Source organism: Alosa alosa, chromosome 3 (assembly GCF_017589495.1).
Source record: "Alosa alosa isolate M-15738 ecotype Scorff River chromosome 3, AALO_Geno_1.1, whole genome shotgun sequence".
Classification (NCBI taxonomy): Eukaryota; Metazoa; Chordata; class Actinopteri; order Clupeiformes; family Clupeidae; genus Alosa; species Alosa alosa.
In genome coordinates, this window is record NC_063191.1 from 16,059,004 (window position 1) to 16,075,572 (window position 16,569).

The 16,569-nt window shown below is 39.5% G+C and overlaps 1 protein-coding gene across 1 annotated transcript; it reads left to right on the plus strand.

Moving 5' to 3' along the window:
• The first annotated feature begins 798 nt into the window (after positions 1-798).
• mlphb (melanophilin b) lies at positions 799-15,480 on the plus strand. Its single transcript, XM_048239714.1, has 15 exons — positions 799-837; positions 5,414-5,560; positions 5,878-6,099; positions 7,870-8,009; positions 8,254-8,295; positions 9,036-9,097; positions 10,100-10,186; positions 10,498-10,645; positions 11,083-11,300; positions 12,231-12,314; positions 13,355-13,654; positions 13,854-14,009; positions 14,269-14,334; positions 14,928-14,967; positions 15,272-15,480. Exons 2-15 carry the CDS (start codon positions 5,427-5,429, stop codon positions 15,313-15,315), a joined length of 1,743 nt encoding a protein of 580 aa, XP_048095671.1. The 5' UTR covers positions 799-837; positions 5,414-5,426; the 3' UTR covers positions 15,316-15,480.
• The last annotated feature ends 1,089 nt before the right edge of the window (positions 15,481-16,569 follow it).

Sequence of the window (16,569 nt, forward strand, 5' to 3'; positions counted from 1 at the left end):
TAACGCTTATAAATTCCACTTTTCAACTATCAGAAAAGGTGTTTTTTCAAAAAGAAAACTTTGGAAACCATTGGAAACAACCTATTACTTGTGAGTGAGAAAAAAAAACAGGAAGCTATCTGAAAAAATAAGGCTATTTTGAAGTTGGGAGTAGGCCTGACCAGATCTGTTTTGATCATATTTAGCTGAGATTCCTGTGTCATGTGAGCGTCCGAAGCCCGGGCTAAATTAAAGTTGGTGTGCGGCCGGCAGACCTCCCTGCCAGAACGGCCTTACGTGTGTCATGTGATGCTGATGAAAATCAGATTTACACAGCAGGAAGGGAGGGGGGTGACCTGCTCTAAACTGTCTGGGTTCTCTCTCTCTCTTCTCTGTTCTCCATCGACTGGTTGTGTTCTCTCCCCCTGGCTGTGATGTGATTTCTGTTTTTGGTTCTGTGTCTGTTATTCAAGAGACACCTGTTGCACATATGAAGCATGCAGAATTGATGCCAACCGCTGATAATAATTATGTGCAGCTGACCAGTGGTACATAACATGCATTCACTCAATTAACTTTACTCTTAATGTATGTTACTCACTTTTTGTATTTGTATCTAAATTAAGTTGTTCTCACATACAGTATAGCGAGGTTCATATAAGGTACTTTTGATGATTTGCCCGGATAAAGTATTCTTCTGTCTCAGTAAGGCTGAGATCACAGTAAACAAATTTGTACTTCCTCCACCTCCATTCGGTGGACATGTGATCTTACCAGCGGTTGGTCATCCTACTGACTGCCCTCACTTGGACAAAGTCTCAAAGGATTTGAACATAAACCCCAGAGGGAAAACTAAAGGTAAAAACTTACCAGATTTATTACACTTTTTTATTTTTTATCAAGTACATATATTTTAAGCATGTTTTTTTGCCTAATTGCAATAAGGCCAATGTGTTTTTGCAGGCATATTTTACTCCACTTCTAACAATTAGATTTTTTAAAGATGAATTGTTCACATTTTTGTGTGGAATAACTTCAAACCTGTGTGGCAACTGTAGCAACAATGTGCCACAACAGATGAGAACAATCTTTGAGCATAGCATTAAGAATGTATGTGAACTTTGTGTCGTGAGAAGCAGAAGTTACCATGAAAGAGCAATGTGTGCGGTTTCATTGCAGATTCATAGTTGTCAGCTGTTCACATTCTGAAGGAACCTAAAATGCTTCCAGCAGACTGACAAAGTATTTTGAAAATGTTTGGGGACAAAGTATTTTATGTTGATCTTGTTTTACAAAGATGACAAACATTTATTTTTGCAACCCTTTTTTGTTTCAGCCACACATTCAGTCATAAGGCCTTCTGAATGGTCAGTCAGTTTCGAAGAGAATTGAATTACAGAGTCATGTTGTTTGTGAGTTTAGGGTCAGGAAAAACACAAGTTGTTGCCTGTTGCTACAGCCATCTCAGTCCTGATATGTTTTTCTGAATTAATGAAACACATACTAATCAGACATAGAAGATGGATGGATAAGGAAAATCTATAGCAACAAAAGACAGCTATGTTCCAGGCCTGGGATGCACTCTGTATATCTGGACTGGGAATCAAACATGCTTGCCGTAAAATTTCACCGCCATGGCAGCTTGATTTACTTCTAGTGCCCTTTTGAGGGTTCAGGAATTAAGTTTTGCAGCTGTACAGATCTGACTCCCTTGAGTTTCTTACTCTGGTCTCAAAGAAAAAGAGACACAGAGATTGAGAACTGTGTAACAATATTTCAGATTTACAGTATTTACAGGGCCCTTTTCATCAATTTTCCACACACTGGGTACCCATTTAGTGCTAAGGGGTACCTGATTCAGCTTAAACCAGCAAAAAGGGTCATGCTCTCACCCACGCCAACAATGTTATTGCAATAGGTGTTCAGGGTATGCAGTGGCAATGTCAGGGACTACATCCTTTTCCTGTATGTCAGTGTGGCTTGAGTTTGAATTTGAAGCCGTTTTTTTTAAAAGTAAAATAACTACAGTACAAGCTACATTGTGTTGCTATAAGGAAGAGGAATAGTTTTTGAATTGATATGTTTTGTATATATACAGTACTCCTTTAATGTCTTACCTGAATCATCATTTGCTTTAGTTCAGTTCAGTGTTTCCCATACATTGACTTATTTGTGGCGGCCCACCACAATATCAACATTGACCACCACACAATGATTTTCCAGGTTGTACTAAATTGTGCTTAAATCTGGTTGGCATCATAACCACACTGTGCTAGTTTGTTAAAACTGTTGTATTCAAGTTAATTCTGCAAACCAACCACCACAAATGGAATTCAATACTGTGGGAAACATTGCAGTTGATACTATAGAGTAGTATCCTCCAGAGGTGGGACCAAGTCACTGTTTGGCAAGTCACAAGTAAGTCCCAAGTCTTAGCACTCAAGTCCAAGTCAAGTCCCAAGTAAATACAGAGAAGGGCAAGTCGAGTCCAAGTCCAAGTCTCATCAAAGCCAAGTCGAGTTCAAGTCCAAGTCCCAATCTTTTTCAAGTCCTGAACAAGTCATCAGGTACTCTTCACTTAATAATGGCATTATTAGACTATCGATCATAATTTTAACACTTCCATCTAATCCACAGATTTTTTTTTATAAATACAGATTAAAATATGTTCAATGTTTCTGTCTTGAAATCTTTTACGATATATGCATGCAAAGATACAATATACACATGTGCATACCTGAGTAATCTGTACAAAACGGATAGCTACATGACAAATATATATATTGTTTTTTTCCAAATTATGGAGCACACTGTAAGTATGAGTAATAATTTGACTGATGGCATTTCACTGCGCTTAGGCCACAGATTTGCCTGCAAACAATTTATTAGGCTGTCTGCCAGTGGCTTACTCATAAGAGAAGCCAAGGTCAACACTTTTATATTATTTTAAATGATAATAATGACACAGTAATTTTGTTTTTAAAGTATTCATTTCTTAAGAAATACTACACATTTGATGCTGTTTATCTCATTTGTAAATGGTGCACTGTCACTTTAAGCCCATTGTGTGCCACTGTCCACACATTCTCATAATGATTTTTTTTTTACCAGCTCCATTCATATGGCTAGTCCACAAACTCAAACATTGTTTGTGCCACATGTATAGCACAATATTAACAATGATAAGCATGATATTAAGTTGGCACAAACAGCTTTCATTCCTTTGGAAATAGATGCATGTATGACATGATGCTTGCTTGACATTTTCTGTTTGCAATTAAATGTGAATTATGAGCCTGGTAGCCAGTAGCCACCTAGCTAGCTGAGTGGAATGCGTATGCGTGGCATATCAATGTGCTTCATGTAAACAAATTATTGAATAGGCCTACTTCAAGACTCACCATTTCCATTACACAAAGGCAAAGACAACTCTTCATATTCTTGTCCACTTTCCAAATCACAGTGAGTGCAGCCTATGTCATAGTGACCTGGATCTCATAGTTTATAACAGTAGTGAGAACCGGATAAATCCGCAATTTCCCCTAATCTCGTATTTGTTGCCTTCATGATTTCCTTTTATACGTTTCTTATATTTAAAAGAAAATATCAATCACCATCAACAATGACAAGCCAGCTGGAACCTGCCACTCGTTTTCTCTCCCTCTCGTGCGTGCTTAGATGGGGTTCTCAATTAAATGCAGTGGGCTAGCATAAGTTCAAGTTGGATCTTAATGGAGAGGACTCGAAAAGTATCATCTTTATGTAACATGCTGTTGGTGCATTTTGACATTGTAAACGTTCTCTAACAAGAGTGCAAATCAGTTTGCAGTAAAGCTACTAGTTATTGGCTAAATGTTGGTCGTTTCTCTGTCTCTTGGTGCCCTACACACAGTGCGTAACGCATGTGGGGGTAGCGGCAGCACTGAACTGTGCTCTGGACTGGCCGCTTGTCTCCGCTATTTTTTTTTTTTTTTTTTTAGTCGCGGAGGGAAAGCATCTCTGGGGTGACTGGTCCATGATCAGGAAATTTAGTTTTTGACTCGAGACATGTCAAGTCGTCACAAGTCAAAGAGGCAAAGTCCGAGTCAAGTCTCGAGTGAATAGTATTCAAGTCCAAGTCGAGTCGCAAGTCATGCCGAATTTTATCAAGTCAAGTCTGAAGTCATTAAAATCATGACTCGAGTCTGACTCGAGTCCAAGTCATGTGACTCGAGTCCACATGTCTGGTATCCTCAGGCTGTGGCACTGGAATCAGTTGTGCAATATTTAGATATCAACATACTGTAACATGTTTGGATATAAATCTCTCAAGTACGTATGGTCTCCAAGTCCACGATTTGAGAAACTATAAGGCCAGGCTAGTCCATGATCTGCCATACCAAATAAAAAGCATGTTAAAATAAAGAACTTGTAAGCCTGTGATGTTGCCAATGTTAATGCCAATGTTACCAGAGTACACATAGAATAAAATCAGTCTTTCAGTTCTTGATGTTGGGCTCTGAGTTAACATTAAAGGACACTGAACTGCATGTTGCAACACACATTTATGACTAAACTAATACGTCGAAAGGTTGCTTCCAATCCAACAACTAAACAGTTTTAGGCTTTAAACAGCCTGTTGTTTTACTTGGATCATGAAGTGATTGTCTGAGGCTTGCATGTGTTTATTAATTATTTTAGCAGAAGCCAGAAAAGTGGACATTTGCCAGAAAATGTTTTTAATGTGTTTTTTTGCTCAAGGTATACAAAAGTTTTTTTTTAGAATGGAATAGTACTGCACAGATTAGAGTAGTCTGATACAGCAATTCACTGTACAGGATTCAAAGGCCAGAATCAATGTTATGCTCATCTCAAGATGTGGTACTGTTGTTTAACTGGGCTATCCCTGGTCGAAATTCCTGGTTGAAAGATTATTAAGTGACAAAAATTATGTCTTTATCTTTTATCCTCTCCCTAATGTGTGGTGAAGCCTACTGAAAAATGTGGGTTTATAAACGCTTAGCACCCTCCACTCACCCCCACTCCTCTCTCTATCCCCTGATGGAGACTGCATTCCTCATTCCTCAGCCTTCCAGTCAAGTGACCAGCCAGCCAAGCCCCAGACGCTTCAAAACACACGCTTGGCTGTTTCAGTCAGGGATTCTAGAATTGCATCATACTTCCCTGAATGACTATGGAAATATAGCAGAATTTAATTCACATTTTGTTCCAGTAGGTCAATATAGACTAAAAATGTTCCTATTCTTGAAATATAACTCTTCATTGAGCAAAAACATGCTCTTTTGGTTGTGATGTCTAAGTGGAAAATATTACAATATTACATTTTGTATTAGGCCTTCTCTTCTGCCCAAGAACTCATTGCAGGTTGATTTACCTCACTTAGTTTTACATGACTTATGTGTCTTATGAAAACAGTTAATTCACCATCAATCAGTCCACAGACAGATATGAACATGATGCCAACCAGCAGAGATGGGAAGAAGGTGGACCTGTCCAGGCTGACTGACGAGGAGGCTAAACATGTCTGGCAAGTCATACAGAGAGACTTCAACTTGCGCAAAAAAGAGGAAAACAGGCTTGGGTAAGACCCTTTCAAAGAGTATTTTTTAAATGTTTCATTGTTTTTTGTGCCATCAGAATGTTTCACAAAGGTTCAGTCAACATAGCAGTTTATAGTAAATTATATTTTCCACTTGACTTAGAGAAATTATGTTAAAAAAGAAAAGAAAAAAATCAGGCAGCCAGCTAGAGCTGAGTGTTCTCTGAGTGCTCTCAAGTGCAGGCCTGGGAGTGGTTTAAGCAGAAAGAAACACAGAGATGTTCAACCAATGGGATTCCTTAGGACATTCTGGTGTCTCTTTCTATGTGCTTAAATTCTCTGTACTGTATGTGCAACAGAGAGTTAAAGACTAAAATTGAAAAGGAGGAGAGCAAAACAGAGCTGTTGGGGTCCCAGTCCAATCTGTCTGAGTCGATCTGCATACGATGCCTTCAACCCTTCAAGTTTCTGGTGAACAGCAAACGTCAATGCCTGGACTGCCACCTCTTCACCTGTAAAGCCTGCAGCCGTTACAACAAGAAAGAGTGCGGATGGGTGTGTGATCCCTGTCGCATGGCCAGGTAAACTTGAGACCTAGAGTGTATATCTGTGGAGTGTTGTGGCGCAACTGGCTACAGCGCCAGTACCACAATCGAGTCCGACCCGGGTCATTTCCTGATTCCACCCCATCTCTCTCCCCTATTCACTTCCTGTTCATCTCTTATAAAATATACTTCTATATTATTTGTCTATATAATGAGTAGTGTTAATTTCGTCAGACTAGACGAGAGGAAATATGTTCGTCAACAACCTTTTTTTTCATGACTAAGACGAGACGATGACGAGACGGCAGTAATGTCCTGAAACACTGACTAAGGCTATCTTAAGATGCATTATTGTTGACGAAAAAAGACGAGACTAGAATGTTTTGCATGAAATAAAAACTAAGATAAAATCTCTCTTCATTTTCGTCTACAAAATGAGAAGACAAAATATCTAGCTGTTACTTTTCAAAATATTCCGAATGAGTTCATACGCAACAGCTTTCCTGTAGGCTAGTCTACGTGCTGTTGCTGCAACCCTGTGGCTGCAACACGAAACTACATGGAACAAGAACACTGGAGATTTATGCCAGAGTTAGCAAGCTAACTACCTAAGCTTTATGCCACAATGCTACATACCCAGAAGTTGAAGCTTCTCTCATACAAATCAACATCCCCCAGAATGTCCAAACGAAAATGTTCATCATGTAATGTCAACTATTTAACTAGTTAGACTGATGATGCAAAGTTTGCTAGCAAGTAAGCTAATATGGAAAGTTCGCTAGCAAGTTAGCTATGGCTAAGATGGAGAGTCTGTTTGGGGAATGTGTTGTGTTTGGGCGCATATCGCCATCTAGCGAGGCGGAGTAAAACATTAATACTTTGGCCTATGACAGTGTTTCTCAAACTTTTTTCAGTTTCAGGACAACTTAACTAACCCTAGCTAAAAAAAAAAGAAGATTAGACCTACTTCAACAGTAGCCTATAATTAGTCTACACAATAGGCCTACTCACTGAACCACCTTGCTTATTGTCTTTGCACTTTGCTTATTGTGTGGATTCATACTGTATGATTTAAACTGACATATCTTACATAGACAGTGTTGCAGAACTGTTTTTACATACAAGTTGGTTCAATATTGCAAACAACTCATATAGGCTATATTATATTTTACCACATCTGCTCGTGGACTACTTGCGATAGCTTGCGGACCACCAGTGATCCCCGGACCACACTTTGAGAAACACTGGTCTACTTAATATGACAGTGGTCCAGTCAAATCTTTTACTGTCTATGGTCAAATCCCAGCCGAGCTATAACTGTAGCTCGACTTACCTGTGCATGTAAACATACTGACTGACAAAAAATCAGAATGAGTAATTATAACAGACGAGTAGCCCTGTGGACACACAATATTGTTGGAAAATTGAGGTGTGTGAAACACTATTTGACTCAAATGGTAATCAGAAATAATTAAAGACTAAATGTGTTGACTAAAACTGACCAAGACTAAGATACCTTTAGTTTTCTTTTGACTAAAACTAGACTAAAATGATGAGACTTTTAGTCGACTAAAACTTGACTAACAAAAATGATATTTGAATGACTAAATATGACAAAGACTAAAAAGGACATTTCGTCACAAGACTAAGACTAAGACTAAATTAAAAATAGGTGACAAAATTAACACTAATAATGAGAGCAAATAGCCATTCATCAGAGAGTTAGATTTAGCTAACCAGGATGATTACAGTACAGTTACAGTGAAAAGTTCACAAAACTGAAATGTTTTGTTCTGTGCTTTACAGAGTTTTAAAGATCGGCACACTGGAATGGTACCACGAGAATGTGCGTTCTCGTTTCAAACGTTTCGGCAGTGCGAAAGTGATGAGATCCCTGTACAAGAGACTAAGTTCAGAACGCACCCGCTCTGAGACTGACCTAAGGGGTGGGTACCCCCTGCACTCTGTCTACAATTACCACTAAAACAGCACAAATTGTATTAATCTCAATAAGATAACACTGGGATAAGATCTGTCATTGTGTACAGGATTCAGATGTTCTATTACTTCAGCTCTCAACAGAATGTTTACCTCTTTGTGTGTAGTTATATTTGTATTGTACAGTGTAATAGTTTTGAACGTGTTTGCTATTCTTTTCTGCTGATCATGTGGATATGTTTTCTAACTCAGAGCCTCGTGATGATGACACCCACAGTATGCCAGAAGTCTACGGTGAGAGGAGTAGTCAAAGATCACATTTGCTTTGATCACAGGTCAAAGGGATTATGAAAAAAAAACACTGGAAAGGTCATAACGCAAATGAAATACCCTATGTGTTATTTTAACCTAAAACTATTTTTTGGCTCTTTGATAAAACATTGCCAATGAGAACTTAAAATACTACACTACTAGGGAAGGGGGAAACATCTCCCCTAGAAAATCTCCTATACTCAAACTTTTTTGTCTTGCTTTATGTCACTCTGGCTCACAGCTTAGCTCTTCCTTTCCTCCCTTCTTTCCTCCCACTCTCTCTCACTCACTCACTTTCAGCCAGTCTCTGTCCAACTTTGCTGGCTAATTCAATAAGAACCACAGGAACAAAATGTTTCAAAGAGTCAACAGCATCAGACAGAGCACACTAGACTTGCCGGTGTTCCATTTCTTATGTAAGAAAGCATTGTCAAAAAGACCTAATCAAATGTATCACATAAAGTTCTAATTATGGAAAACTGTATTCAGAAACAGAAAGGCTGACAAAGGACAGATGAGGAAACTAAACCATGAAGTAGCAGCAGGCAAATGCACCAAGTCAGCTCGGCTCTATCCTTCCAAAAAGAAAAGAAGCTATTTTGTCTTCAGTTAGCCTTCTTCCTGGCTCAGTCTATTTTGTCATGTTACGACATATCATAGTGTCTCTCCTTGATTGTCACAGCCTAGATCGCTGTTGTAACTGTGATTCATATTCTCTTTAGGGAGGTCATATGGCCATGACGACGATCACTCAGACACTCTGGAAAGAGGATCCAGCAAACTGGTATGATACTCAGACCTTCTTGTGTCCTCCAAGTCTTTCCTCCACTAAAAAACACAAGCCAGCTTGGTCCCGTCAGAAGCATAAATCAATCATCAGTAATGAGAGCATTCATGTAAATGGAGATATTTCTTTTCATAGACTTTTAGAACCCTCTTTTGGCCTGTGAATAGGTCGGTCATGGGTTTGGATTTCCTCATTCATTGACCAGGCAGGAAACTCCATGATATGAGACAGCTGCACAGGAACCTTCTGAATCCCTGTCTTTCCGTCGCCACAAAGCAAAGATATTATATCACAAGACATGGTCCGCCACAAAGCAAAGATATTATATCACAAGACATGGTCCGCCACAAGGCAAAGATATTATATCACAAGACATGGTCCTCAGATAGAAGTGTCTTGAGAACATCTTTCTATTTATGGCAGAGTGGTAAATGGAGCGGTGGGTATCATTTTTTCCTAATCCCATTACCTCTGAAGCTTTTGCGCGTTGCCTTGGTGACCTGCCTGCTGGGCAATGTGTTGTGTTGAGGGCACTGGGCACTGTTCTGTGTTGAGGGCGCTGGGCACTGTGTTGAGGTTATTTTGGTGTAGCTGGCATACACCCAAGTAAGTATCCCTGCTTCCATGAATAAGATGAGAGGGCGGGAGACCTGGGCGTTAAACAATAGCAGAAAGATGAAAATTAAGTATTGATAAATATAAGCAGGTGAACACTCAAAAGTATGTTTATGCACTTCTATAGAGCTGACCGTTCTCCTCATCTGTCCCTGTTCATCATAGATAGGATGGGAGTGGTTCACTGTATAGTCTTATATCACTTATCCTCCTCTCCGCAACTACCTCCAGACTGTCCAAAAATGAGTGATTCAAACATTTCTCTTAAATAACTTGTTATTGATATAAAACACATATTTCTTTTTATTTGAATTAGAGAAATTGTAGGAAAATTGAAGAAACATACACTATGACACAAATCTCTCTCTCACTATGGTCTTTAAGAAGAGGAAATCCAAACGTCTGCTTCCTGTAGACCCTGTTCATTTTGATCCAGATTACTCTGCATACTCCAGACGCCACTCATTCCAGGTGTGTAGACTCTTTCTCAGTTAATCTTCCTTACTGTATGAATTCATTTATTTTACACTATTTTCTTGTTGAGATTACTAAATCATCTGTACAAAAAGGAACAGTATGCTCATCCCTTTTAAACTCTGAATGTATAGACATAGTATAATACATGTGTGTCACTCAAACATAGCAGAAGTCAGTCATTTAAATCTAATCAAATATTGACAGTTTTCACTTTCATTAAGCCTATTTAATATCCACTGAATTGTGTGGTTGTTGATGTTGTTAAGAGTGCACTATGAGAATGTGAGGAGTTTGAATATTTTCAGGACAATGGGAGCTTAGAGAATCTGGCACCTCCTGAGTCAGCGAATGTGGAGAACGACTTAGCATCAGTCTTCCAGCAGATCCAGAACTGCTTCGGCCCTGGCTCAGACTATGATAATCGATGGGAACGGGAGAGAATTACACACTTTGGTAAACACTTTGGCTCTGGCAAACATGAAGGAATTTCCTTAGTTCATGTGGCATTGAATTGTTAATATCCATGTTACTTTTAAACAGTTGCATGCAAGCATCACATACATGTTTGTCTTTATGCATCATGAATTAGATCAAAATTGCTTTCTACTGACTGAACAACTCCTTTCATGCAGTAGAAGCTCTGACAGGTTTACAACATTCTTTAAAATCATGTGCTTTACTGTAAGACAGTCCAGGTTTGTGCAGTTTGAAGGTACTGTTTTCCCAGCACCCCAGTCAGTGCTACTTCCAATCAATCTATTTATGTTTTAACCAAATTTTGTTGAAATTAGTTAATTCAGGACATTGGACTTAACTTTCTATTCCCCCACAAACCCAGACTTGAACTTCCTTGTTATAACAACCTTCTTCTTTTCTTTTTTCCATGACAGATGATGGCGTGTATCCTGAGCACAGGAAAAAGCGTGCACAATCCCACGTGAAGCACAGGCATTCGTACTGCGGAAGCTACTTTCCATTTTACGAACGATCCCAGAGTCTAGACAACCCGTCCGAAGAGGAGGAGAACGATTACCTATACCAGCCCCTCACCCACCGGAGCAGTCAGGTGTCCCTGGAAGAGGACCCAGGCCCTGTGCCTCCTGAACAGGTTTTCCATCTGGAAAAATATGCATGCATACACACACAGGCACTCACTCACACACACACACACACACACACACACACACACAGGCACTCACTCATTCACTCACACACACACATACACACAGGCACTCACTCACTCTCTCTCACACACACAGACACTTATGCACACACATACACATACACACACACTTCCTCTCCCTCATACTGTACACTCACATCTTTATGCATTCTGTGCATGCATTCCGCATGCATACTGTTCACACATTAAATATACCCTATGTACATGAACACACACTTTCAGTTAATGCACATATTCACCTGAGAAATCTCACAAACCTTTTTTAAAAGACTGCCTTCTGAGGACAAATTTAAGTACAACTCTTGCTGTTAAAGCAAATAAGGAAACAATTATTTTTTATTTTCTCAAAACAGAGCTCAGTGTGCAAACTGTCAGGATATAGAACAACAACAATAGCATACCCAGCTGTGAATTATTAGGAACTGAGTTGGAACCTCACAAACATCTACATCCTACCTTCAGGCCTTTGCTCAAGCTTTTCATGTCGGTCCATGCTTCCTTATTTTTGTACAGACCACCTCAGACCTCAGAAGTCATGCAAAATTTATACCATCTTCAAAAGAGAATATCTCTGGTCAACACAATAATATTCAGAAAAGTATTTTATCCATGACATCTGTTTAATCGCCCATCTTTCCAAAGGCTGCAAAGTTAAATGTAAAAGTCATGTTGATAGATATAAAAGTCATTAGTAATGATATAATAATGGAAGCTATGATGAGACCAGTCACAGATTGAAACTTAAACTACAGGAAAACATCCTCCATCATTCTGTTGACACAGTCTCTGTTTCATTTCCTGAGGCAAACCAACTTCATATTATATCACTCTGAGTCTTTTTTCCTATGTTTGAAGATATGTGAGCTCAACAAGCGCATGTCTGCCATCGAGAGTCTTCTCAACCGTCTGGAACATAAGATGACTACAGACATACCACCGGTTTGTAATTGGAATATAAAAGTATATAAAGTGATAATTGGGGCGGTGGTAGCGTAGTGGCTAAGGAGCTGGGCTAGCAAGCAGTAGCCAGAAAATGTGTGGGTTCAATTCCCGGCTTCCACCGCTGTGCCCTTGAGCAAGGCACTAAACCAGGGGTGGGCAAACTGCAGCCCGCGGGCCAGATCCGGCATTTAATTTGCTTATCAGGCTGCTCGCTACTTTTTTCCTGCGATAGAGACGACATTGGTTAGATTTACTGCAAACTGCTTTTCACTCTCCTTAGAGAACGTTTACAATGTCAATGTCAAAACATCATGTTAAATAGAGATGATAGGCCTACTCTTAGTTATCTCCTTTGCAGCAGATCTAACATGAATGACCGTTATGTGATCCATTTAATTGGGAACACGTCTGTGCTCACGAGAGGGAGAGAGAGCGGCAGGTTCCAGCTGGCTTGTCATTGTTGATAATTGATATCTCCTTCTTATAAGAAACTTTTAAAAGGAAATCATGAAGGCAACAGTAGTTCCCACCATTGACCATTTTAGAACTGTGAGAGGGCACAGCCGTAGGTAAAGCATTAGGCATAGCGGAGCGGGCAGAAGATCATTGAGAAATAAACGTGAATTGTTCTTAAAGCGACAGTGCACAATTTATACATTTGTCAAACAGCATCAAATGAGCAGTATTTTTAAGCAATTCATATTTTAAAACAAATACTTTTGATACTAAATTATAGGCTATAAAAATGTTTTTTTTTATGTGTGTGTTGAGGGGGTGGGGGGTTGTTGTGCGGCCCGCCGGCCAATTTTCAAAACCCAATGTGGCCCTTGAGCCAAAAAGTTTGCCCACCCCTGCACTAAACCCTGTATTGCTCCGGGGTCAATGGCCCTTGTAATATAATCAATATATGTAAGTCGCTTTAAATAAAAAGTGTAATGTAAATATTTGACTTTTGACTTGTCTTTTCAGCCAATCTTCCAAATAGTTCAGTCAGTTATTTTTACAGGGGTCCTTACACGCATGTTTGTAATTGTCAGGTGCCAGTGCAGCCGACTGCAGCAGATCTGGAAGAGGAGAAGCTGAGAAAGAAACTAAATGAATTGACAGGCAACATCAGTGATAAAGGGCTTTCCTCAGATGAGGATGAGTTCAAGAATGTTGAGTATGATCCACCCCGAAAGATAGAATCTCCCCATTTGGTGGAATCTCCAAGAAGGGCTGAGTCCCCCAGAAGGATGGAATCTCGCAAGGTGGAATCTCCACGTAGGATGGAATCTCCACGAAAGCCGGAGTCTCCGCGAAAAAAGGAATCTCTCCAAAAGACAGAGCCTTATAAGGTAAACAGTATGATTCCCATGGATGCAGTATTTGTTTGTCCCGTTCTTAAATAAACAGAATATAGCTCATTGGCTTAAAGTCACCTTCAGTCACCTAGTGTTTTTCTGTGAACTACTACTACTACCAGTTACTGTAAATGATGCAAGTGAGGAACTGTAGGCATGGAAAGCACATTGACAGAATTTTTTTTTTTTCCAGTCTTGCCTGAAGACTGACTGGTCAGTAGAACTGACCCACCCACTGAAGGAGAGCACCAAGCGGCGGCGCAGCAGCGCCACTACACAGTTTCAACTCGCTGACCTTGAGGACCAAGTGGCTCTGGCCGCAGCAAAAGTCCAGAACACTGAGAGTGAGGTGTGCTCTATGGAAACAACACTCATGCACCATATACATGTCCCTTTTACTGAGGATCCTCCTTATTATTTTTTTTATTATGTGCCCAAACATCCCTGTGTTGAATATTCCAGAAGTAAGACTTTATCTAAAATACCTCGCTACATGTAGTAGCTAGCATGTCCCTTTAATTATCTCCATTCTCTGAGAAGGGCTTCTCTTCAGTTTTCAGCTTTTGAACTCAGTCCCAACTTTGAGACCTTGATTTTGTCTTTTTCAGATGTCTGACATCCAGAGCAGGATCGCTGTGCTGAGTGTGGGTGGCCCAGAGAAGCCCTGGAGGAGGGTGGGTGTGGATAAATGGCACTGACACAAAAACACTGATAGAGAGGCCTCGCATCCCTTAGGGGCTGGGGCTGCAACAAACACACATATCTGTGGAAGCATAACCACTAACAGCAAATAACACAACAAAGATTAACAGCTTCTTTGAAAAAAAAAAAAAAATCATAACATAATGCTCTCCCATACAGTGTTGTGTGACAGTCGCCCGCAGATAAGTGCACTTGTTTAATGACCACAGTTATTCAAGTGAATTCCCATACAGGTATAGGAATTACTGTACATGGACAAAGCCACAGTATGCAGGACACACAGACAACAGCCACACAGTGTATTCTTTTGAGGGAAACCTCAACTTCACCTTTACGCTCAATGTTTAAAGCACATAAAATAGGGTGAATTGTTACCTATTTACTGGACTTTGTATGAGATTATTTGTTGCATAAACTAACAACGTATTAATAAACATTATTATGACACTCAGGTCTGTCTTCCTTTTTTTTTGTTTGTTGCAATTGCATGTATTTGCCACATATGGTGGTAGTAAATGGTGGATGAATTGGTGTATTGTGCTTTGTTTCATTGTTATTTTTTTAGACTCAACAGAACAGACGGCTCTCCCAAGATTTTCCAACGAGTAAGAAAACTTATGCACATTTTTGTAACATTCTGATTTTAGCATTCATATGTATGTAATGAAACGTGTCATGAAATAACTACGGAAAATAGCATTGTTCATAAACAATGTATCCACAACATGGACCTTGCTGCTCCCACCATTTTAATGAAATGTGTTTGTACGCACAAACAACTTTTAAGACTTTACCTTAACCACACAACAACTTCTTTGCATTCATCCTTCAGGCAATTAAATACAGGATTCCAGTACTTTTTAATCTGTGATGTGATATAGCTACTTTAATCATTTCCCCCAACCCCAGAATCCACTGGCTCAGTGTCCCGCAGGAAGTTAAGCATCCTTTGAGAGAAAGAGAGAGTGGACCATTTACAATCACAATGGAGAGATTGAAGAAATTCCCTTTCATTTTTCATTGTATCTGAACTAATGAGTATTATGACATCACCACTAACTACATGCACAGCATCAGCTAAATATTTGGTTACACTTTACTTGATAGTGTCATGTCACTCTTATGTAGATACCGTCATGAACATGTCATAAACATTATAAACAAGTCATAAATGTTTGACATAACGTAATGTATTTTTTATGACACATTTTTATTTGACCATATTTATTTTTTTAATACTACTTTTCCCATCATTCACCAGGATAATTGTCAGTAGGGATTAGAGTCTTTCAGAAATAAGCAACAGCATCGCAGATTGCATCATTGCATCATACGCATGATCATCGTAGGGGTCATTTCTAGTCTCTTGTTTTATGTTGCCGCTTGTTCCAAACATGCAAATGTACGTCACAAACACAAGAGCAGCAGACCAGTTCTTGCGCGTGCAAGCCATTCAAAATAATGGGTTTCATAGTGCAGCACTGCCGTAATGTGTAGGGGCCTTTAGGCATGCGGTCCAGGTGCCTTACCCAGGTAAGACCTTCCGTCTCTCGCTTCTGACAAGTGCCATTCGGTTTTTGTCATGACAAGTTAGGGTTACTGTCATTCGGTTTTTGTCATGTCACTATTACGTAGATAAAGTGTTACCAAATAGTTTAATTATAACAATGTCATTAATGCATTCTTGTTTATTACACACATTTTGGAATAGAGTCTTTGCATGCACATATGTAATACTAATGTTTGTCACTATATAAAAGTTACTGTTAAAATACAACATATTAAATTATTTCACAAGTGTTTTTCATCATTATCTTTCATTGAAAGGGGTTATGGGTCCAACAGATTAAGCCTGATTATTAAGAACTGAATCATGATGACACTTTAATGGGCAAAACTTCAATTTCATCAATATCCCTTTGGTGCTTCTAAAATACAGTATATTCCTGCTGTTCCAAAGCTAAAAAGAAGAAGCCAACATAGTTGGAAAACAGTCATTAGAAGCAATCAGCTCATAAGTCAACCTTCTCTGTACATAGGACATTGTGGATGTCCAGACTAGACAAAGAATAAACATTTGAATGAACATATTTTCTTCAGTAATGCCACTGTGCATCAGAGTATTGAGAATTAGTGGCTCCTGCCTCTGGCCACAGCTGGTCCCAGGGCACTGGGGTGAGGTGTGACAGGAACTGGTGGCCAGCTGG